The sequence below is a fragment of the Hypanus sabinus genome, chromosome 7 (genome assembly GCF_030144855.1).
Source record: "Hypanus sabinus isolate sHypSab1 chromosome 7, sHypSab1.hap1, whole genome shotgun sequence".
In the NCBI taxonomy this organism is placed as follows: domain Eukaryota; kingdom Metazoa; phylum Chordata; class Chondrichthyes; order Myliobatiformes; family Dasyatidae; genus Hypanus; species Hypanus sabinus.
The window spans coordinates 172,732,637-172,756,187 of NC_082712.1; the positions used below are offsets into that span (position 1 = coordinate 172,732,637).

At 40.7% G+C, this 23,551-nt stretch overlaps 1 protein-coding gene across 9 annotated transcripts in view; it reads left to right on the forward strand.

Annotated features, from left to right (window-relative positions):
• Nucleotides 1-23,551, forward strand: part of LOC132397404 (doublecortin domain-containing protein 1-like) — a 544,514-nt gene that overhangs the window by 54,197 nt on the left and 466,766 nt on the right. For all 9 annotated transcript variants that reach the window (XM_059976139.1, XM_059976134.1, XM_059976131.1 and 6 more), the window contains 3 exons: nucleotides 5,466-5,663; nucleotides 17,354-17,590; nucleotides 22,022-22,181. In XM_059976139.1, the coding sequence (XP_059832122.1) occupies nucleotides 5,466-5,663; nucleotides 17,354-17,590; nucleotides 22,022-22,181 (595 nt within the window). The remainder of the gene's footprint in view (nucleotides 1-5,465; nucleotides 5,664-17,353; nucleotides 17,591-22,021; nucleotides 22,182-23,551) is intronic.

Sequence of the window (23,551 nt, forward strand, 5' to 3'; positions counted from 1 at the left end):
AATATTAAATACTCTACACGGCTCACAGGATGTCTTTGATTTTTCACACTCTTCCCTGTAAACTTTAGAGACTGTTGTGCATAAAATCCCAGGAGAACAGCAGTTTCTGAGTTACTCAAACTCATCTTCTTCTTTGGTTGTCCATCGAAATCCGAAGACATAGAAACATAGAAAATAGGTGCAGGAGTAGGCCATTTGGCCCTTCGAGCCTGCACCGCCATTCAGTATGATCATGGCTGATCATCCAACTCAGAACCCTGTACCTGCTTTCTCTCCATACCCCCTAATCCCTTTAACCACAAGGGCCATATCTAACTTCCTCTTAAATATAGCCAATGAACCGGCCTCAACTGTTTACTGTGGCAGAGAATTCCACAGATTCACCACTCTCTGTGTGAAGAAGTTTATCCTCATCTCAGTCCTAAAAGGCTTCCCCTTTATCCTTAAACTGTGACCCCTCATCCTGGACTTTCCCAACATCGGAAGCAATCTTCCTGCATCTAGCCTGTCCAATCCCTTTAGAATTTTATACGTTTCAATAAGATCCCCCCTCAGTCTTCTAAATTCCAGTGAGTATAAGCCTAGTCGATCCAGTCTTTCTTCATATGAAAGTCCTGCCATCCCAGGAATCAATCTGGTGAACCTTCTTTATACTCCCTCTTTGGCAAGAATGTCTTTCCTCAGATTAGGGGACCAAAACTGCACACAATACTCTAGGTGCGGTCTCACCAAGGCCTTGTACAACTGTAGTAGAACCTCCCTGCTCCTGTACTCAAATCCTTTTGCTATGAATGCCTACATACCATTTGCCTTTTTCACCACCTGCATGCCCACCTTCAATGACTGGTATACAATGACAGCCAGGTCTCGTTGCACCTCCCCTTTTCCTAATCAGCCACCATTCAGATAATAATCTGCTTTCCTGTTTTTGCGACCAAAGTGGATAACCTCACATTTATCCACATTAAATTGCATCTGCCATGAATTTGCCTACTCACCTAACCTATCCAAGTCATCCTGCATCATCTTAGCATCCTCCTCACAGCTAACACCGCCGCCCAGCTTCGTGTCATCCGCAAGCTTGGAGATGCTGCTTTTAATTCCCTTGTCTAAATCATTAATATATATCGCAAACAACTGGGGTCCCAGCACTGAGCCTTGCGGTACCCCACTAGTCACTGCCTACCATTCTGAAAAGGTCCTGTTTACTCCCACTCTGCTTCCTGTCTGCCAACCAATTCTCTATCCACATCAATACCATACCCCCAGTACTGTGTGCTTTAAGTTTGCATACTTATCTCCTGTGTGGGACCTTATCAAAAGCCTTTTGAAAATCTAAATATACCACATCCACTGGCTCTCCCCTATCCACTCTACTAGTTACATCTTCAAAAAATTCTATAAGATTCATCAGACATGATCTTCCTTTCACAAATCCATGCTGACTTTGTCCAATGATTTCACCTCTTTGCAAATGTGCTGTTATCACACCTTTGATAACCGACTCTAGCATTTTCCCCACCACCGATGTCAGACTAACCGGTCTATAATTCCCCGGTTTCTCTCTCCCACCCTTTTTAAAAAGTAGGGTTACATTAGCCACCCTCCAATCCTCAGGAACTTATCCAGAATCTAAGGAGTTTTGAAAAATTACTAATACGTCTACTATTTCTTGGGCTATTTCCTTAAGCACTCTGGGATGCAGACCATCTGGCCCTGGAGATTTAACTGCGTTTAATCCCTTCAATCCCTTCAAGACGATGTCCAGTCCTTTAATGGTGAGATCTTTGATGACTATACAGACCTATCCTGGACCCACAAGCTCTATTGCAGGTGGGACATGTATATGTGGTAGTGATGGCAACCATGGCTGCATTTCTCCTGGCTCTCTTCTGCTGTTTGTTCTTTCCATCTCCAAAATATAAACCCCGTCCCTACACAGCTGTCGCCAAGTGAAAGGGTCAGCAGCAACATCCTCCAGGTCCTAGGGTCTGAAATTGCACTTCTATAAAGCATTCTTTATCTGATCCTTATAGCACTTCTTCAGCCCTCCAGCTGAGCGTTGACCATGATGTAGCTGGCCGTATAACACTCTGTGGGGTAGCTGACATGGGGGCATTTTTATCACATGCCCCAGCCACTGCAGCTGACACTGGGTGATCATGCCCTCAACACTTCTGTAGTTGGTCTTTGCAAGTATTTCAGTGTGAGGTACCCGCTCACACCAAGTAATTCCCAGGATGCACTGAAGGCTGATTATGTGGAGGCACTCCAAGGACTTGATGTGACGGCTGTAGGCTACCCAAGCTTCAGAGCCATGAAGGAGGGTGGTGACACAGACTACTTGGTATACAGTGACCTTTGTGGAGGGACGAAGGCTCCTGTTCTGAAAGACTCTACGCCGAAGTCTCCCAAAGGCAGCTGATGCCTGTTTAATGCAGCTCTGGATGTCATTGTCAATGCTGCCATCCTCTGAGAGAATGCTCCCCAGATATTTGAAAGATGGCACTACTGACAGCTTTCCAACATCAATAGTGAAGGCAGGTAGAGTGGGTGGGACACTGGTACTCCATTGGCAAACCACTTCTGTCTTGGTGGTATTGACAATCAGCCCCATTCTGCTGTACACTCTTCAGTTTTCTTCACCAGTGCCAGTTTAGATAGAGCACAATTTAGAAAAGTTGGATTTAATGGAAATGATGGTGCTTTTATTTTAGTGACCATGTCAAGATTTGTTATCAGTTGCAGTCTAGACACGTTTGCATATCTTTTTCCTCCACATTCCATATCTACCTATTGACATGGAGTAAATTTAAAACAGTTGTATGAAATGTTCAACATTTCTGATTAACCTAAAACCCGAATTTTCTGATTAAGCCGAAAATAGAGTCAATGTATGGTTTATATAGTATCAGAATAGAGTAATGCGATCACTGGAGTTGAGTGTGATGTTCTACTGAGAAGTTATCTATTGGCGGGATCTCAGGTGGTTGTAGAGGCCAGTCCAAGATCTATGTAGTTGAGATGTTAGGGTGAATTCCCTTAATGGAGAACGCTTGTGCACGACTTTGTTTAATGTGGAGAGACTGATGTATGGGCAACCACCATGTCGTCTTTGACAAAACCGGGGTCAGGGCCCAGGAATGTAAGATGACTGCTGCAGCCTTCCTCTGCCTTCATTGTCGTTGTGATTTTAAAATTTAGAAATACAGCACGGTAACAGGCCCTTTGACCCAAAAGCCTATGCTGCCCAAATACACCCACTGACCACTTACACACAGTGACCAATTAACTTGCTAACCCATACATCTTTGGATTGTGGCAAGAAACCTAAGTACCAGAAGAAACACACTCACCTACGGGAAGAACATGCAAACTCCTTACAGACAGCGGCAGAAATTGCACCCGGGTTGCTAGCGCTGACCGTAATAGCATTAGTTGATGTTTCATCAACTTCTGCCAGCTCCACTATTGAAATCTTGGTTTGATTGTTCTTTGTTTGGAATCCCACCACCCCCTTGAACTTGAATGACCTTACCAGGAGCATCACTCTTGGGAGCTTAGAAACTCATGAGCCTCTCCTCCACAAGAAGGTGATGATCCTCAGAGAACATTGGAATATAATGGAAGTATTAATTATAATGTTTGCTTTGAATGAGATTACAAAACTTACAACTGGTTATGTGTATACTGGAGCAGGATGTTGAGCGAGGCAAATTTCTTCATCCACTCCTCAGTTCTTCTGCATCTGCACAACTGATAATGACGATGCTCTCAAATGTTGGACAGCAAAATGAGTCTGCTGTTGATAAGTTGTTATAATTTAAATATAGCACAGAAACCAATTATTTTGTTATGTAGTCTGGCATAGAAATTGGAACATTTGCCTCTGTTTTCGTGCACAACTCATGCAAAAAAAAAAATTATTTAACTTGGAACAGATTTCCTAGTGTTCATTTGCAGGTGAAATAGTGTTAAGAAATTGGAGCAGCCAGTTTTGAGTATTATGCAGATTGGTATGTCTAATGTTATCCCTGAATTGTGCTTGCATTTATTGACATCACTATTAAGATCATAAGGCATAGGTGCAGAATTAGACCATTCAGCCCATCGAGTCTTGTCCACCATTCCATCTGCAGGAGCCATGTATCTATTTTTTGTCTCTATTGCATTTTTCATTGTGTGTTTGTGATGAGTAATTTGTCAGTGGGTTAGTTGTGGTAAAAGTGAAGAGTATGGTTACGTATACATGTTTCAAAGGTTTCAAAGGACTGATGCACTTGGGTTGGCTTTATGGTGCCTTTCCTGCCATACACGGCAGGATATTCTGTTTCTTCAGTAATGGGATGTGTAAACTACGTGTATATGTTACTTGTATATTGTATTTAAGGGAGATACTTCTGTGTATCTTGGAATATGATTTGAACTACATTGTGGAGTGCATCATATTTTAATCCAAGTGTAGTTTTAAGATAATTTTGTTGGCAATTAAAGATGATATTTCCAGGTGCCTAATAAAACAGGGCTCTTTGCTCTCAGTAGGAGAGAGAGAGAGAGAGAGAGGGGCTGCTAGGAGTTCACATTGGGCAAGAAATAAGTATGAAGCTATTGTGATTTCTGGTAGATACCTTTTAGTAAATATTGACAATTTTCTTATCATTATTTTTGCTAATTTTTGATGCACCTAATAAATACCCTTGCCCTAAAGTGCTGAGGAACTCCAGCCACTTTTTTTGCTGATAACCCATGAATCTAAAATTTTTAGTGTGGTTGATGAAGGCCATGTATAACAGTTATTGCTGTTTCCTGCATTCTTTATGAAGCTGTCATGTAAAGAAGATCAAGTCCACTATGTTGCCAGCTGGACAGAATCCACAATGTGTGCTTCTTCAGCCACTGGTAAGATCCGGTTCCAACGCTGTCTGATATGGAGGGGCAACTGCACAGGATCAGAAAAAACTGCAGAGGTTTGCAAACTCAGCCAGCTCTGACATGGGCACTAGCCTCCCCGTCATCGAGGACATCTTCAAAAGGCGATGACTCAAAAAGGATCCCCACCACCCAGGACATACCTTCACTCTCAACATTATAATAACAGCTTTTCAGAATATATTCCTACATTTTTTCTAAAAAGAAAAAGCTACAGTTGTGGAAAGTTGAAATGTGAAAAAAATAAATAGAAAAGATTCAGAATTGAAACAATTTTTCAGATGCTACAAATTTATAATAGCTTCCTAACATTTTCTGTTTATGCTTAAATGACTGCTAGTTTTCAAATGATTTGACACAAGCTTAGAATTAAATATTGAAATGAAGTCTTGTTAAATTATCTGTTAAATGATCCTAAAACATATATAATGAACATGAATGAAAGTACCGAGAAAGGTTCACATTTAGAGACTTGTTGTTTTCTGTGTTTCTTGACTTCACTTCTAGCAATGTCAATTTTTCTCTTTGCCTTCTAGGTACAAGATGGGTAGAGCTCAGAGACCAAAGAGTGCAAGCACATCCACCAGCAAGACGTCTGGGACCATGGCCAGTGGCAATATGATGTACGCCAATTCTCTGCTATCACGATGCAGTAGTTTCGAAGATGCTTTAGTGCAAGAATACATCAAAGAGATCAGTAAAGGTTCCTCATCTTCACCAAAGCGACTGCCAAGGTAATAATTTATTGCACCAAACTCATATGTTTAAGGGGAACCTTGAGGGGGAACTGATGGCTAACCGTGTGGGTCTGTGAGACTGCGAGTCCACTGATGAAGTTGGATGCCCCATGTCTCCATATCCAGGAGCCCTCTGGAGGCTAGAGACCTGGAAACTGTCTATCCTGGAGTTGGGGGACCGTGCGTGTGAATGGGTGTGCAGGTGAGAAGGAGGGAGGAAAGGGGTTTATTTAGCTGCTGTTGTTCTGCTGAACATTATACACAGACACGTTGGCACCAGAAATGTGTGGCAACATTTGCAGGCTGACCCCAGCACATCCTTGAGTGTGTTGGCTAATGCAAATGACACAGTTTACTGAATGTTTCAATGTACATGTGATAAAAAAAATGAATCTGAACCCAAACACAATCAATTACAATTTGAAGAGGATAGATACGTATTAATATGGTGCCCACTGAGATTTAATGCTCAAGTCACCAGATTTGCAATAAAGTCAAAGTTCAAAGTAAATTTATTTTTAAAGTACATATAATGTCACCATACACAATCCTGAGATACTTTTTCTTGCAGGCATAGTCAATAAATCCACAGAATAATCACCATAACACAATTAATGAATGACTACACCATCTTGGGTGTTCAACCACTGTGCAAAAGACAACAAACAGTGCAAATGCAAAAAGAAAGAAATAATAATAAATAAATAAGCAATAAATATCAAGAACATGATATGAAAAAGCCCTTAAAAGTGAGTCCATAGGTTGTGGGAACATTTCAATGAAGGGGCGAGTGAAGTTGAGTGAAATGTGTCTATATTTCAATCCCCAGCAATCAAATGCACTTCTTTCTACTGCTGTATATCATATTTAAAGAAGATGCATTATTCTTTGAACATCAAAATAAACAACGTTGGGCCTGTCTCCAGTGGAAGGCAGACACAGAAGCCTGTTACCTGTGCCAATGCAATGGCAATGTGACTGATTCAACTGGACGTTGACCACTGACAGAACCCTGAAAAATCACCTGCAGACCTCCCGACAGGGAGATGAGCAATGTAATTGGAGTCCGCAGTCAGTCTCAGTGCTGCCAGCAATACTCTGCACAAATTTAATGCTCTCTTCAAGGTTATGTGAAGTTCACAACAATGCTTCATCAACATTTGATTTTCCTTGCCCGTAGCAGTGGCTTATTATAAGAGCAAGCTGAAATTCCACACAGTGTTGGTGTTCAAAATAACAGGCAACTTATTAAAAACTGGTATGCACCAGGAAACAAAGTAACTTTATTATCAAAGTACATATATGTCACCATATACTACCCTGAGATTCATTTTCCTGCAGGCATACTCTTGAAATCCAATAACTATGATAAAATCAATGAAAAACCATACCCAGTGGGGTAGGCAAAAAATAAATACAGTACATACAAAAAAAAAGAAATAATAACAATAAGAGAACATGAAATAAAGAGTTCTTAAAAGTAAGTCCATTGGTTGAGTGAAGTTATCACCTTTGGTTCAAGAGCCTGATATTTGAGGAGTAATAACTGTTCCTGAACCTAGTGGTGTGAGTGCTGAGGCTACTGTACCTTCTTCCTGATGGCAGCAGCGAGAAGAGAGCCTGGCCTGGGTGGTGGGGGTCCTTGATGATGGATGCTGCTTTCCTGCGACAACGCTCTGTGTAGATGTACTCTTGTAAAACAAAATTTTTATAACAGAAGGCTGGCTACAGGAAGACTTAATTAAGTAACAGACTAGGCCCTGATTACAGAGTGAAATGATTATCCACAAGCCTAACAGTAAATCCAGTTTTCTGTTGCAACAATGGGTGCATGCTATAACACAATTAGCGAAGTTTCTGAAAGCTGGGTATCGTTGCTGCTGCATTCCATGCCTCTGCTTTTGTCTGCGGTTCCCCATTACCACATTAGCATAATCCACATCCCTATTTACTATTTAATAGTTTGCACTTTTCTTTTTTTCTACAAACTTCTGCATCAGTTATTAAGAACAATTACATTAAATTATGGCTGGTATCTGTAAACTGACATTTTATCATTTTAAAATATTCTGTTTGCTCTTCACTACCCCCTCTCTGTCTGGGGTGCTTCAGACAGTAGTAAGTCCCCCAAGGTCAGGTGCATATGCGGAGACAGCACCACACTCAAAGTGCCGGAGGAACTCAGCATGTCAAGCAGCACTTATGGAGGAGAATAAACAGCCGACATTTTGGGCCAGAACCCTTCAGTCCTGCTGAGTTCCTCCAGCACTGTGTGTGTGTTACTCTGGATTTCCAGCATCTGCAGATGTTTTTAAAAAACTTCCTTTTACCCGGTAGGATGCAAACAGCCAGTGCAAGCAATTTGCAAGCCTTTTTGGCAACTTGTCCCTGAAGCCAAATCATGGCTTCACAGTGCAATAGTACACAGCACCAGCTTGCCAATAACAGCAGGTCCTGCCCTTAGAAATGCTCAGGTAGCTGACTGAGCCTAAATTTACTGGCTACCAAAAATGTAAAAGCTCTTTTTTGTGAGTGTCTGCAATCCACTAAGCAAATACAATCAAAATCCATTATCACTGTAATCTTCGTCATCATTATGTGTCGTTAAAGATACTACTAAAAATATTAAACACAATTAAAACACCAATAAAGACACATGTAAACAGAAACACAAGAGATTCTGCAGTTGTTGGAAATACAGAGTAACACACACAAAATGCTGGAGCAACTCAGTAGGTCAGGTATCATCTACGGAAATGAATAAACAGTCGCTGTTTCAGGCCGAGACCCTTCTTCAGGATTGGAAAGGAAGGGGGAGGGAGCCTGAATAAGGTGTGTGTGATTGAGGTGGGGTGAGGGGCAGGAGTACAGGCTGGTAAGTAAAATGTGAGACCAAGAGGATGGGTGGGGAGGGAATGGTGGTTGAAGTAAGAAGCTGGGAGGCGACAGATGAAAAGACGAATGACTGAAGAGGAGGGAATCTGATAGGAGAGGAGAATGGACCATAGAAGAAAGGGAAGGAGAGGGAGGTGATAGGTAGGTGAGTGAGAGAGGAATTAGAATGGGGAATAGAGAAAGGGAGAAGGAGATGAGAAATTATCAGAAGTTAGAGAAATCGATATTCATGCAGTCAGGTTGGAGGCTACCTATACAGAATATAAGGAGTTGCTCCTCCAACCTAAGTGTGGCCTCATTGTGGCAGGAGAGAAGGCCATGGTCCAACATGTTGGAATGGAAGTGGGAAATCAGATTGAAATGGGTGGACACTGGGAAATCCTGCTTTTGAGGCAGATGGAGTAAAGGTTCTCGACGAGGTGGTCTCCCAATCTAAGTTGCGTCTCACTGATGTAGAGGAGGCTGTACCAGAAAGAGCGAATACAATAGGTGACCCTGACAGGCTTGCAGCTGAAGTGCCGCCTCACCGGGAAGAACCGCTTGTGGCCCTGGGGTGGTGAGGGAGAGGGTGAAGGGACATGTGAGGCACTTGTCTCACTTGCAAAGAGGGAGATCAGCTTCAAGGAACCCTGTGGAAAGTGGAGACTGGGGGAGGAGGGAGGGAAGATGTGCATGGTGGTGAGATCCCATTGTAGATTGCAGACGTTATGGAGAATGTGATGCTGGATACGGAGGCCAGTTGGGTGGCAGCAAAATTGTATTCCAATTCCAAACAATGCTCAAATATGTGAATTTCATACTGCCAACAAGCCATACTAGCAGTGGTGGTCTAATTATCAACACATCTGTGCTTTGGAATGCTAAGCCCTGGTAATCCTTTGCAAAATTGTTCAGACACTGTATAATCCACTGGCAGTGTTTGTCCAGTGTGACTCGAACCCTTTTATCTAAGCAGGGTTTCACTTAGATTTCAGCATGCAAATCATTATCTTGAAAGTTCCCTTTGGAACTTAGGTGTGCAATTTGTTTAATGTTTTCAATAATCTGTCAGTAGTCGATGGGAGTAGGTAGTGTAAATGGTTCAGCACAGACTAAATGGGCTGAAGGGTCTGCTTCATTGCTATACTTTTCTATGTCTCTACCCAGTATCAGACAAGTACAATGAGGACATGCAGAAGTGTACAGAGAAAGTGGGTGCATCTCTTTTAGTCTGTTTGTTCAAATGTCTAAGTAAATTTATTATCAAAGTACGTAAATGTCACCATCGACTACGTTGAGATCCATTTTCTTGTGGGCATTCACAGGAAAATAAGACTATATGACTTAGGAGTAGAATATTGAAAGGCCTGGATAGAGCTGATGTGGAGAAGATATTCTCTATGGTGGGAAAGTCTAGAACCAGAGGGCACAGCCTCAGGATACAAGAATGTCCGTTTAGAAAAGCGATGAGGAGGAATTTCTTTAGCCAGAGGGTGGTGAATCTGTGGAATTCATTGCCACAGATGGCTGTGGAGGCCAATTCATGGAGTATATTTAAAGTAATGGTTGACAGGTTCTTGATAAGTAAGGATGTCAAAGATTGGAGAGAAGGCAGGAGAATGGGGTTGAGGGAAATAATAAATCAACCATGTTGGAATTACAGAGCAGACTCGATGGGCCAAATGGACTAATTCTCTTTCTATGTCTTTTGGTCTTAAAATATAATAATATTTTAAAATGGCAGGCTATATTTCCATGAAGAATATTCCAGGTAAAATTAATTATAACATTTATAAATTTTGTACCTTCTTTAATTGATAAATCCTACCCCCCCCCCCGCAACCAATATAATACTATATTCTTTTGCTGTTAGTTTTTGACCTACGCCCTTTCTTAAAGTACCCGTGTGATTGCGTTTACAGACTTATGGAAATACACTGCACAAAGCTGTCATGGTCAAAGTTAAAAGTTCAAAACTCAAAATAAATTTATAATCAAAGTATGAATATGTATCAAAACAGAAAATAAATAAGCTTGAAGTACAAAGGAAACAAGACAGGAAATAGGTAGGATTTTGACAGGGTTTATTCGTGTATTTTTCGAGGAAAGGAGTCTACCAAATAAGACCGATGAACTGTAACCATGGAGTTACAAGTTCAAAGGTGAAAGTTCAAAGTAAATTTATTATTAAAGTACACATATGCCACAATATATAACCCTGAGATTCATTTTCTTGTGGGCAGCTACAGTACATACAAATAAAAATTATAGAATCAATGAAAAAAATGAAACACAAACAAGGGAAGACAAACAGCCAATGTACGTAAGAGATAACTATGGAATTACAAAAAAAAGACAGTAAGCCAACACAAACACATAAATAATAAATAGATAAATAAATTAACAAATAATTAATAGATAAATGAATAGATCAATAAATAAAGAAGAAAGAGACAAATGAATAAATAATATTGAGAACATGATTTGTTGAGCCCTTGAAAGGAAGTCTGTAGGTTGAGGTCAGTGTTAAAGGCATTGTGTAGTGTGACATTTCCGCAGCGCAGATTAGACCAAGAAGGCAAGGTAAACCTGAAAGTTAAATGGGGTTTAACGGAACCACACACCAGCATTGTGTCAGTTAGAAAGTCAAGAATACTAACACATGGTAATGGATTAGAAGTTTTTTTGTCTGGTCGTGGTAGATTGTATATACAAGCAATGCCTACCCATGTGAATTCTCACAAATAGTTGTTGTGTTGAAAGAAAAAGAGACTATTTGACATGCATGTAATACTTTGGCAACAAGCCGCTGCAAGTCTAAAACCCTGCCAACTGTCATTATCCTTCTGGTAAATTCAGTTCTTATAAACTGTGTGATAGCGCAGGACTGCATAGTTCCCATTGAACCAAAGCTTGTCTGAGTAGCAGCATTTTCCACTCTTGAATGGGACTGTTGGCCTCATGGGGATTTGTGTCTTAGAATGTGGTAAGTGATTAGATTGTCCCACATTTTAAAATGATGCACTGTTCTACTGCTGTTGAAAGACATTTCCTACTCTTCCCAGCCAGCTTTGTCAAAGCCGTGGATTATCTCTGTGGTCTTCTTTGTGATATGTATTCTAACCTAATGCCAATTTACTGAAGACTTTCAGTATGTAAGAAAACACTGTCCCTCTTTATATCTCTATAATTTAAAAATCACATTGTCAAAATAAAAAAAGTTAATTCTTTTTGCCCCTTTTGCATCAGTATTGTTGGGATAAACTATTATTTATTTATCATTTTCATTTAGGTAAAACATTTAAAAAATAACAGAAGATACAATGTGAAGACAGCCTTAAATGTGAACTAAAAACACCACGGAAACCTGTAAAATTAGTTTACGAGAATCCCTGGAGTCCTGAGACAAGTAGAATTTTAAATTCGATTATAAAAGTGGTTCCTAATGACTCTTGGCAGTCCAACTGAAAAAAACGCATTTATTTATTTAGAGATACAGCACAGTAACAGGCCCTTGTGGACCAACCATGAAGTTACATCCATGTGACAAATTAACCTACTAAACTGCACGTCTTTGGACTGTGGGAGGAAACTGGAGCACCAGGAGGAAACCCAAACGGTCACGGGGAAAATGTACAAACTCCTTACAGAGAGCGGCGGGAATTCAACCCAAATCTCCAGTGCTGTGATGGTGTTAGGTTAACCGCTACAATACTGTGCCACAGCAGCTGTTTTCAATATGCCTTATACAAGGGGTTCCCAGCCTGGGATCCGAGGACCCCATGCTTAATGGCATAAATTCCGTGATCACTTGGGTTTCCTCCAGGTGCTCCGGTGTGTGGGTTAGTAGGTTAATTAGTCAAATGATGTAATTGGGTGGTGCGAGCTTGTCGGGACAGAAGGGCCTTTTACTATGCTGTATCTCTAAATAAATAAATGGCAAAAGATTCAACTGAATACAGTTCTCAAAGCCGGGCTAGGATCTGCTCAGGATCTCAAGGAGTCTTGTTCAGAGAATGTGGTTGTCAAGTGTGTCTGATACAGGAACTGCTTTATCCACACAAATGAGTTTCATCATGTTAATTTCTCTGTCAGATTTCTAGAGTGGTGTGCCATGGTCTTGAAAACACTTAAGTTCTACTGTGGATAAAAAGGGTCAAGATTTAACATTGTTTAATGTCATTTCCTGTACACAAGTGTAAAGGAGAATGAAAGAATTGTTACTCCAGATCCGATGCAGCACAAAAAAACACAATAAGATAAAGAACACAATGATAATATAAAAGCAGAATAAATATAAATACATATGATGGCTTATATACATAGATTGATTGTATGTCCATACAGTGATGCTGGGCACAGGAGTGTCTGAACATCAGGTGACTCTGACAGGAAGTGATAAAGTAGTGGTTGTTGGGGGTGTGGAGGGGTGGGTTAGTGGGTGGTGGTGTTGATCAGGCTTACAGCTTGGAGAAGTAACTGTTTTTGTGTCTGTTGGCCCTGGTGTGGATGCTACGTTGCCCTCCACCTGAAGGGAGTGGGACAAACAGTCCATGTGCAGGGTGGGTGGGATCCTTTATGGGGTTACTGGTGCTTTTCTGGCAACTTTCTGTATATATGTATATAGTTTTTAAAAGAATCAGTTTTGTGCATCCAAATTTCTAGGTCTTTTCTATGTAGAACCTATCTATATTTCTTTTCCCTTCTCTGTGTAAAAGAGTTTTCTTTATCCAGTGGGCTTCTGGAGCACAGCCACACACGCAAAATGCTGGTGGAATGCAGCAGGCCAGGCAGCATCTATAGGAAGAAGTACAGTCGACGTTTCAGGCCGAGATCCTTCATCAGGACTTGGTTCCACCAGTATTTTATGTGTGTTGCTTGAATTTCCAGCATCTGCAGATTTCCTCGTGTTTGCCTTCTGGAGCACAGTCAGACTCTTGTTTTAATTGGAAGAAGACTTTGGGATCAATTTTTCAACTGTTCTTGATGTCTGTAAACTGGGAGTTTAGGGCCAAGACCTGGAAGTCAGAGGCCCAGAGGCAGCTTTTTCTGGGATTGCAGGCCTGTCTGTGTGTGTGGGTGGGGAGGGAAGGGGAGTTATTTGCTGTTGCTTTGTTTTTTTTTGCTGTATTGTCGTTGCTGGAATTTGTGGTGACATTTGTGACTTGCCCCCAGCACATCCTTAGTGTATAGACTTTTCATGCAAACAGCATATTTCACTGTATGGTTCAATGTATATGTAATAAATAAATGAATCTGAATCAATTATATCTGTTATTTTAAGTCTGCAACAAAGATTTCCAGAAGGCATCAGACCTAAGTCATAAACATGAGAACATCTGCAGATGCTGGAAATCTAAAGCAACACACACCAAGTGCTGGAGGAAGTCAGCAGATTAGGCATAGGCAGCATACATGGAAATGAATAAACAGTCAATGTTTCTGGCTTCAGTCTTGGTGAAGGGTCTCGTCCGGAAACATCAACTGTTTATTCATTTCCATTTTCATAGATGCTACCCGCTCTGTTGAGTTCCCTTAAGATTTAGTGTGTGTTGCTTCAGACATAAGACATAGGAGCAGACTTAGGTTACTTGACTCATCCATTCAATCATGGCTACTAACAATAAATTTCTAGTAGCTGTAAATTCTAATTGTTTCACACTGTTTGCAATTGGAGTACTCTAGCAGCTTATTTAATTTATTTAGATTTATAAATCATTAGGGATGGGTGTAGCTGTTACTTTAAAACAAACTAAAAGCACTCAGTAACTAAGCACGGGATGGGGGTGTTGATTTTGTATGATATGCTCCAATAATGAACTTCAAATTCAAAGAAAGTACCTTCATTCCTTTATTAAGAAACCAACAAAAATGAACAATCTTGTAATGGTGAAAATCTAATGAAACTAAAGCCAGTGAGATAATGAAATAAACAGGTTAAGCCTATTCAATTCAAGTTTACTTATGCATTAGCAATCTTAGCATATTTAAATATAACATCTTGAATCATCAACAAAAAACATCATTCCCTCAGCCTACTCCCCGCTTTAACCAGACTAAAAACCTGAATTAAAGACAAAGCGCAAATACGTAACTATACTCTTCACTTCTATTGCTCCCCAATCCACATGACAAATTACCCACAATAAACGCACAACACAAAATACAATATGGACAGGCAGAAAGCTATTCTGTGGCTCCTACAGTGGGGGTTACTGGCAAGGTAGTATTAACTCCCCGCTACCTATTGTTCTTGAGAAGATGTTATTGGTGAGCTCTGCTCTAGAAATGCTTAAGGTCCTCCTACAGTACATCATCAATCAAACGTTTGTAGCAATGAGAAACGGAATAGTTTTCTTATATTAGCATCTTAAATTAAGTATTCAACACTTTCAAATAATTCATGGACAGTAAGTGACTAGGGCATTCTCAGCTCTAACAGAAGTGGCCTTAAATTCAAAGGACCATTCAGCCAATAATCATGCAGAGAGTTGTAAAATTAGCCAGCTCCATCATGTGCACTAGCCTCCGTAGTATCCAAGAAATTTTCAAGGAGTGGTGCCTCAGAAAGGTGGTATCCATCATTAAGGACATCCACCACTCAGGACATGCCCTCTTCTCGCTGTCACCATCAGGAAGGAGATACAGAAGTCTGAAAGTACACGTTGTGTCTTATGAACAGTGTCCGTCTCTCTGTCATCCAATTTCTAAATGGACAGTGAAGCCAAGAACACTACCTCACTACTTATTTTATTTCTTTTTTCACTACTGATTTAATTTAACTTTTTGATATACATATACAGCATAGAGTGTAACTTACAGTTTTTTTCTATGTTATCATGTATTGTATGGTACTGCTGCCGCAAAGTTAATAAATTTTGCGACACATGCCGGTGATATTAAACCTGATTCTGATGTGACATTTCCCTCAGGCTTGTTTAATAACTCTAAACATTATACATCTGATCTTTCTGACAAAAAGGTTGTTTTGTGAATCTGTGAAAAATAGGTTGAACACAAGATGAAAATTCCATATAATCATTTAACATAAAGAGCTTTACCTATTGACTGATATGTCCTCAGGATGTCAATCAAGCAATGACTTTTGAGTGTAGACCATGCTGTTCTAGCACAATAACTGTAATTATGCAGTTAATTGAGCTGAAATATAACACTCGGCTGCAGCAAAGAGCATTAAAGTCATAAGATAGGTTTGCTGAGATACACAGGACAGACAGAAGGTGCTGGAGGAGCTCATCAGGTTAGGCAATATCTATGGTGTAGATGATTCAGGCCAAGGCCCTTCATCAGGACTGGAAAGGAAGGGGGGAGAAGCCACAGCAAGAAGCTGGAGGGAGGAGCAGGAGTATATGATGGCAGGTGTTAAAGTGGGACCAGGTGAGGAGGAGATGGGATGGTAAGAGACTGGGAGGTGATATGTGGAAAAGGCTGAAGAAGAAGGAATGTGATAGGAGAGAAGGAAGGTCATCAGAGCGAGGTGTTTACTTGTTACATTGTTTTATGCTACCATAAAATGGTGTATCTTGAGGTTATATTTATCTTTTGATATATATCACACATACATCAAAACATACAGTGCAAGATGTCATTTGCATAAACAGCCAACACAAAGCACACCAAAAGAGGACATGCCAAGCAACAATGGGTAAAAATGCCCCATTCCCCTGTTCCCCCCCCCCCCCCCCCACCACCACCACCACCACCACCACCACCACCACCAACCCGGACTCTGACCCCAGGTCAGGCTGTCTTCTTGGGCCTCCAGCTTGCAGCAGAGTTGTGGATTCACAGAGATTGAGCCCTGACACCTCCAAACAGCTTTTGGGCTTCAAATGGACCTCCAATTGGCCTTTATGGTTTCAACCTGGACCTCCAGTGAGCTTTCAGGTTTTGGATCCAGACCAGCAGTCGGCCTTAGGACTTTGAATAGACCTCCATTTGGCCTTTGGGCTTCGATCCAGACACCCAGTTGGGCTTCAGGCTTTAAATGGACCTCCAAACGGTCTTTGGGCTTTAAATGGACCTCTGATCAGGCTTCAGGCTTTGATCTGGACCTCTAATTGGTCTTCAGGCTTTGAGTGGACCTCCAATTGGCTTTTGGATTTTGATCTGGACCTCCTATCAGCCTTTAGGCTTCATCCTGGACATCCAATTGGCCTTCGGGCTCTGATCTGTTCCTCCAACTAGTCTTCAGGCTTTGGATAGACCTCCAATTGGCCTTTAGGCTTCAATTCAGACAGTTAAATAGGCCTTTGAGTTTTGTATGGACCTCCAATCAGCCTTCTGGCTTCAACCTGGACCTCCAATCAGGTTTCAGGCTTCAATCCAGACCTGCAATCAGCCTTCAGGCTTTGAATGGACCTCCAATTGGCCTTCAGGCTTCTATCCAGACTTCTTCGGCCTCTGGGCTTCAATACATATCTCCAATCGGCCTTCAGGCTTCAATCTGGTTAGGCTTTGATTCAGACCCTCAAACAAACTGATATTTCAAAGTCTTCCATCGAACATTCAAAATTTTCACAGCTATGAGGAATACATTACAGAGTGTGCAATGTTAGTTTTTGTTTAATGTATTCAAAGGTTTAATCTTTTTGATTTTGTACCACTCATGAGAGACCGTACCAGCAGGGAAACACAGTTTGGAATTGGTAATGTAATTTTCCTGCCCTGTTTCACACTTACACTTTTTCCACACATATCTGCCATTCTGAGAGTGAAGTAAAAAAAAGGAAAGTTCTATTTGATTTGCAAGTATGAAACTTTAAAGAAAAATTGTTTCTCTTTATATTTAGAAAATGTAGATCCCCGTATGAAAGGCCAATCTGTATGCAGAGTGGAAAACCATCTTTCCGGTCTACAGTTGGATTTCGCACTTGTTCACAGAGCAGAAGAAGGAGAATGCATAGTTCATTTGATAACTATCGCACAGTGTCAGCCTGCAAAAGCACCTTTTCAACTCATAAAAAGAAATGCAGTCTCCGGCTTCCAAAGATCAAAAGATGCTTGAGTGCTCCCTCTGGATCAGTTAGGTAATTACATTCAAGAATCAGAACTGGTGTTTCAAAGTTAAGTTTGACATAAATATTGGGAAAACTTTAATTTTATCACATTGCATAAAAATATTCCAAAATATTTAATATCTTGATGCTTTTTGTAACATGTAATGTGTCACGAGGACAGTAAAATTCTATATGAAGAAAGGTTCTGCAAAATGCAATATTGATGAATTATTGAAACATTTATTGTAGTAATGTTTGCATGAAAATTTTAGCAGACAAATTTATATATGTATTGTTGCTCAAATAATAATTGTAAAGCATTCTTTATACTTGTTATTAGCATTAAGATAATTATCTTATAGAATAACTTACCTTCTGGTCTGGTTAATATCTCTCTATGTGATGATTTGTCAGTGGGATTGTCTCTCACCAGAATCCCTGTACTTAGTGAGAAGCATTGTTCAATCTTTGATTGGACCTTCATTTTTATGTTTTATTTTATTGCAATTCAGTGTGGAGTAGGACATTCTGGCCCTTTAAGCCACACCACCAGGCGACCCCTGATTTTAACCCTAGCCTAATCAGGGGACAATTTACCATGACCAGTCAACATATCAACTGGTAGCTCTTTACTTTTTTATTTATTGAGTTGCAGTGTGGAATACGGTAGGTCCTTCCGGCCTTCTGAGTTGCACCACCCAGCAGACCCTGATTTAATCCTAGGCTAATTATGGGGCAATTTACAATGACCAATTAACCTACCAAGTGGTCAGTCTTTGGACTGTGGGAGGAAGCTGGAGCACCTGGAGGAAACTCATGCAGTGACAGGGAGAACGTACAGCCTTCTTACAGGTAACTGTGGGAATTGAACCCTGGTCGCTGGTTCTGCAGAGTGCTGTGTTAACTGCTGTGCTACCATGCTGACCTCCAGTTTACAGATACATTCCTTTACAGTGTGCTAAAATTACAATCTGTCATGATGGTCTTGGCCCACCATCTGTTTATTCCCTCTATAGATGTTTCCTGACCTGCTGTGTTCCTCCAGCATTTTGTAGTTTTTTCTCAATTGCTGCAGTACATTTACCGGCATAGTGAATTATACCTTGTATTCTGGGCAAACTTTGAATAACTAAACTCCACAATAATCCCTGCAGGATCCTTCCATTCCAGTCCTGATGAAGGGTCTCAGCCTGGAACGTTGACTGTTTACTCTTTTCCATTGATACTGCCTGCCCTACTGAGTTCCTCCAGTATTTTGTAAAGTAATTTTCTTGTTTCCTTTATTAAAATTATTTAGTAACTGAAATTGGTGTCTTTTTTGAGGTCTTGTTTCACAAAATTCAAAGAGATATAAAGAAGCAATTAATACTTCATCTAAGAGCTAATCTACCTGTAGGGGTTACTGAGTGATTTTTAAATCATATTTAAAGACATTGAGAAGATTTAGTCTAAAAGTCAACAAAGCTTTGATTTTATTTATTGCCTTATTTGAAATACCACTTTGTGTTCAGAAAGTTTCTAAATGGTAGCAGAATAATATGTTATACACTAAAATGTGGTCTTAATGAAACATGCAGAGAAAGGCCCAATCAAGGCCTGTTTCAATGGTGGTGAGAGGAGGACTCGGTCAAGGGAGTGTGAGAGGGGCAGGAGTCAAAGGATGAAGGCTTGTGGTTGGAGCATTGGTAATACCATGGAACGATTGGCAACTGGAGGATTAAGGGGATTGGAAAGCCAGGAGGAAATCTAGAAGTTGCCTTCAGTGGTTTGCTTAAACACTGGGCATTTCATTGTGTACACCTTGGGAGCCGGAAAATGCAGATACTTGTTGAATATGAAACATAGGGTCATAGAAATGTACAGCATGGGAACAGGCCCTTTGGCTATCTAGTCTGTGGTGAACCATTTAAACTGCCTACTCCCATCGACCTGCAGTGGGACCATAATCCTCCATACCCCTACGATCCATGTACTTACCCAAACTTCTCCTAAATGTTGAAATCGAGCTGGCATGCACCACTTATGCTGGCAGTTCGTTTCCCACTCTCATGAGTGAAAAAGTTTCTCCTCATGTTCTCCTTAAACATTTCATCTTTCACCCTTAACGCATGACCTCTGATTGTAATCTTCTCCCAACCTCAGTGGAAAAAGCTTGCTTGTAATTACCCTATCTATACCCCTCAAAATTTTGTATAGCTCTATTAAATCTCCTCTCAATCTTCTACATTCCAAGGAATAAAGTCCTAACCTATTCAATATAATTCAGGTCCTCCAGACCTGGCAACATCCTTGTGAATTTTCTCTGTATTCTTTCAACCTTGTTTACATCTTTTCTGTAGATGGGTGACAAAAACTATAAGCAATACCCCAGATTAAGCCTCACAACTGTCTTATAGATTTTCAACATAATATCCCATCTCCTGTACTCAGTACATTGGTTTATGAAGACCAATGTGCCAAAAGCCTTCTTTACAACTCTATCTACCCATGAAGCTACTTTCAATGAACTATGGACCTGTATTCCCAGATCCATTTGTCCTACTGCACCTGTACAATGAAAGTTAGGAGTTTGTACAAGTGAGGACAAGATACTGAAGCAAGTTATTTTTTAAACTTGGTGTTTTACTTTAATTATGTATGTGACTTACAAAATCACTGGGCCAAAATCCTGGAACTCTCCCTAAAAGGACTTTGGCGAGACATTTCCATTCACACCTCAAGGACTGCAATTGCTTAAGAAGGAAGCTCACCACCATCTTGAAGGGCAGCTATGGCTGGGCTTTAAATACTGGTTCACTCTGGGAAGCACGCATCCCTTGAATTAATAGAAAAAGTGATTAGATTCTTAATTTTTTAAATTGAGAACATTTAGGAATACAATATAAAAGCAAGGATGCAATGTTGAGGCTTTATTTTTCACTGGTGAGACCTCACTTGGAGTGTTGTGTGCAGTTTTGGGCCACTAATCGAAGAAAGGCTGTGCTGACATTGGAGAGGGTTCAAAGGAGGTTCACAAAAATTATTCTGAAATCAAAAGGCTTGTCATATGATGTGTGTTTGATGCATCCGGCCTCGACTTATGGGGATTTTGAAGAATGCGGAGGGATTCGCATTGAAACTTATCAAACGTTGAGTGGCCTAGACAGAGTAGATGTGGAGAGGATGTTTTCTATGGTTGGCTAGTTGAAGTCCAAAGGACACAGCCTTAGAATAGAGGCACATCTATTTAGAATGGAGATGAGAAGGAATTTCTTTAGCCAGAGAATGATGAGTCTGTGGAATTCATTGCCACAGTCAGTTGTGGAGGCCAAGTCATTGGGTATATTTAAGGTGGAGGTTGATAGATTCCTGATTAGTCAGGGCATGAAGTGATATGGGTTGATGACAGAAATTTAGGGCTGAGAGTGAAAATGGATCAGCCATGATGAAATGGCAAAGCAGACCAAACGGCCTAACTCTGCTCCTAAATCTTATGATCTTATTGGAGTTCCATTGGGAAATATTAAAAACATATTTTCTGCTTATGTTGCAGGTACACTCTGAAGGCAATACTCTTTGTGACAGATACTTATTGCCCTGCTGGTTACTGAACTGGTCTAAACAATGTCAATAATTGCTTTCAGGATTAGCACAATGATTGATAATTTGCTGGAGTTAGTCAGGCTGTCATTTTCAATGGTGGTTTAAAATTGACTGGAAAGATTGATGATGATCCACAAATGTATAGTAGATATTTGAATCTCTGATAGTAGAATCAACTAGTCTCAGCCTTGAATGGTAGAAGGGTTTGAGTTATCGATTAACATACTCCTGATTTTACGCTCTTAAGCAATCTACCCAATTTTTTTCCTTTCCACAGCCATGCATTTGCTTAACATTTAAAACACTAATTACTTTTATTATAAACAGAAGAGATTCTGCAGATGCTGGAAATCCAGAGTAACACGCACACACAAAATCACAAAATGCTGGATGAACTTTGCAGGTCAGGCAGCATCTATGGAAGAGAAACAGTCAATGCCACGGGCTGAGACCTTTCATCAATACAGTACTGGAAAGGAAAGGGGGAAAAGTTAGAATAAGAAGGTGGTGGTGGGGGGGGGGGAGGGAGTGAATGGGGCAGGAATACAAGCTGGTAAGTAATATGTGAAACCAGGTGAGGGGGATGGTGGGTGGGTGGGGGAAGGGAGGAAATGAAGTAAGAAGCTGGGAGCTGATAGGTGGAATGGTAAAATATTGAAGAAAAAGGACTCTGATAGGAAGAAAGGGAAGGAGGAGGGGTAGCTGAGGGAGGTGTTGACACAAGAGTCCTAATGATGGCCCAAAACGTTGACAGTTTACTCCTTTCCATAGATACTGCCTGACCTGCTGAGTTTCTCCAGCAGTTTCTGTGTGTTGCTATAATTCAGTTTTACCTCCTATTACCTGTTTCACACACTGAATGAATTTCCCTTTACACAGGAAGGTGTATTCTTCATTGTCTTCAAGGCTGCTGACAGCTTGCCAGGATTGCAAACGAAAGCCACTCTCTAAACATCAGGAGACGATCATAAAAGTAACAGCTTTCAAGAATGGGACGCACAATATTTCTGCAAAACTTGCAGTGCTTAACTTCAAACTGGTAATGGCTCTGTCTGTGAAGAAATTCTTTATACTATTATAATTGTATAAGATCACATGCCAGCTGTTGTTATTGAATAATTTCATATTTAGATCTTAATTTCTTCTGGAGTTTAAATTATTACGAGGTTTATAAATGTAAATACATAAATTGCTTACATCATCACGCTACCACGCGATGCATACGTGGCTCGCTTCACAGACTTACGTGGGCACAGGAAAATCCAAAGGTTACCGTTTTGTGTCATTCTACTGTGTGGGCCTGCACTGTGATGTAATGTTCTCTGTTCTATAATTGTTCTCAGTTTTGTGGTCCAATACTCTGTTGGGCTTGACAATTTCCTCTTTGCTGGTGTTATTATGAGATAAAAGATGCCAGTAAGTTTGATGGAGATGGGGATGGTGTTAGTTGGAGAGATCTCCACTGGAAGAATAGCTTCAGTGTGTAACAATCTAAGCTTCACACAAGACTGAACTGACAGCATACCGGAGCTGGGGTCTAACCATGACCCCTGAACAATATTTAATGATTTATTTAGAGATACAGCGTGGAGCAGGTCTTTCTGGCACAACGAGCCGCATTGCCTAGCAACCCACTAATTTAACCCAAGCCTAGTCACGGAAGAATTTACAATGACCAACTAACCTACTAACAGGTACATCTTTGGACTGTGGGAGGAACCTGGAGCACCCGGAGGGAACTTCTTACAGACATCATTGGAATCCTAATGTCCTGAGCTGTAATAGCATCGCGCTAAACACTGTGCTATTGTGGCACCCTAATGCAGTGTAGAAAGTTACTGAAAACATATATTTATTTTAAAAATTATCTTAGTTCATTGTCTAGTTTCCTGACTAACGAATTGAAAAGTGGACAGCAATGGCCCATCTATCATATAATTTCCTCTGTTGAACGAATACTGTATTTGAATCTGAAAAGAAAGAGAAGATTGGTACTGGGGATGACTTATTGCTTGTAAGGTTGTTTGTCGAGCCTTGAGGTTAGGTCACAAACGTTTTGTCACCAGTCGAGGTGACATCATCAGTGCTCAACTGAGTGTTTATGTTTATATTGGTCTGACTCATTGTGATTAATGTAATCTATTTGGCACTTTGTTGCCAATGACAAAGTAGCTCAATAGCTATCCAGCAAACTTGAAAAATATCAACACCTCCACCCATCAACCCACAACACCACACCACACCATTCACCACACCTCCACCCATCAACCCACAACACCACACCACACCATTCACCACACCTCCATCTATCAACCCACAACACCACACCACCCACTACACCTCCATCCATCAACCCACAACATCACACCACACCATTCACCACACCTCCACCCATCAACCCACAACACC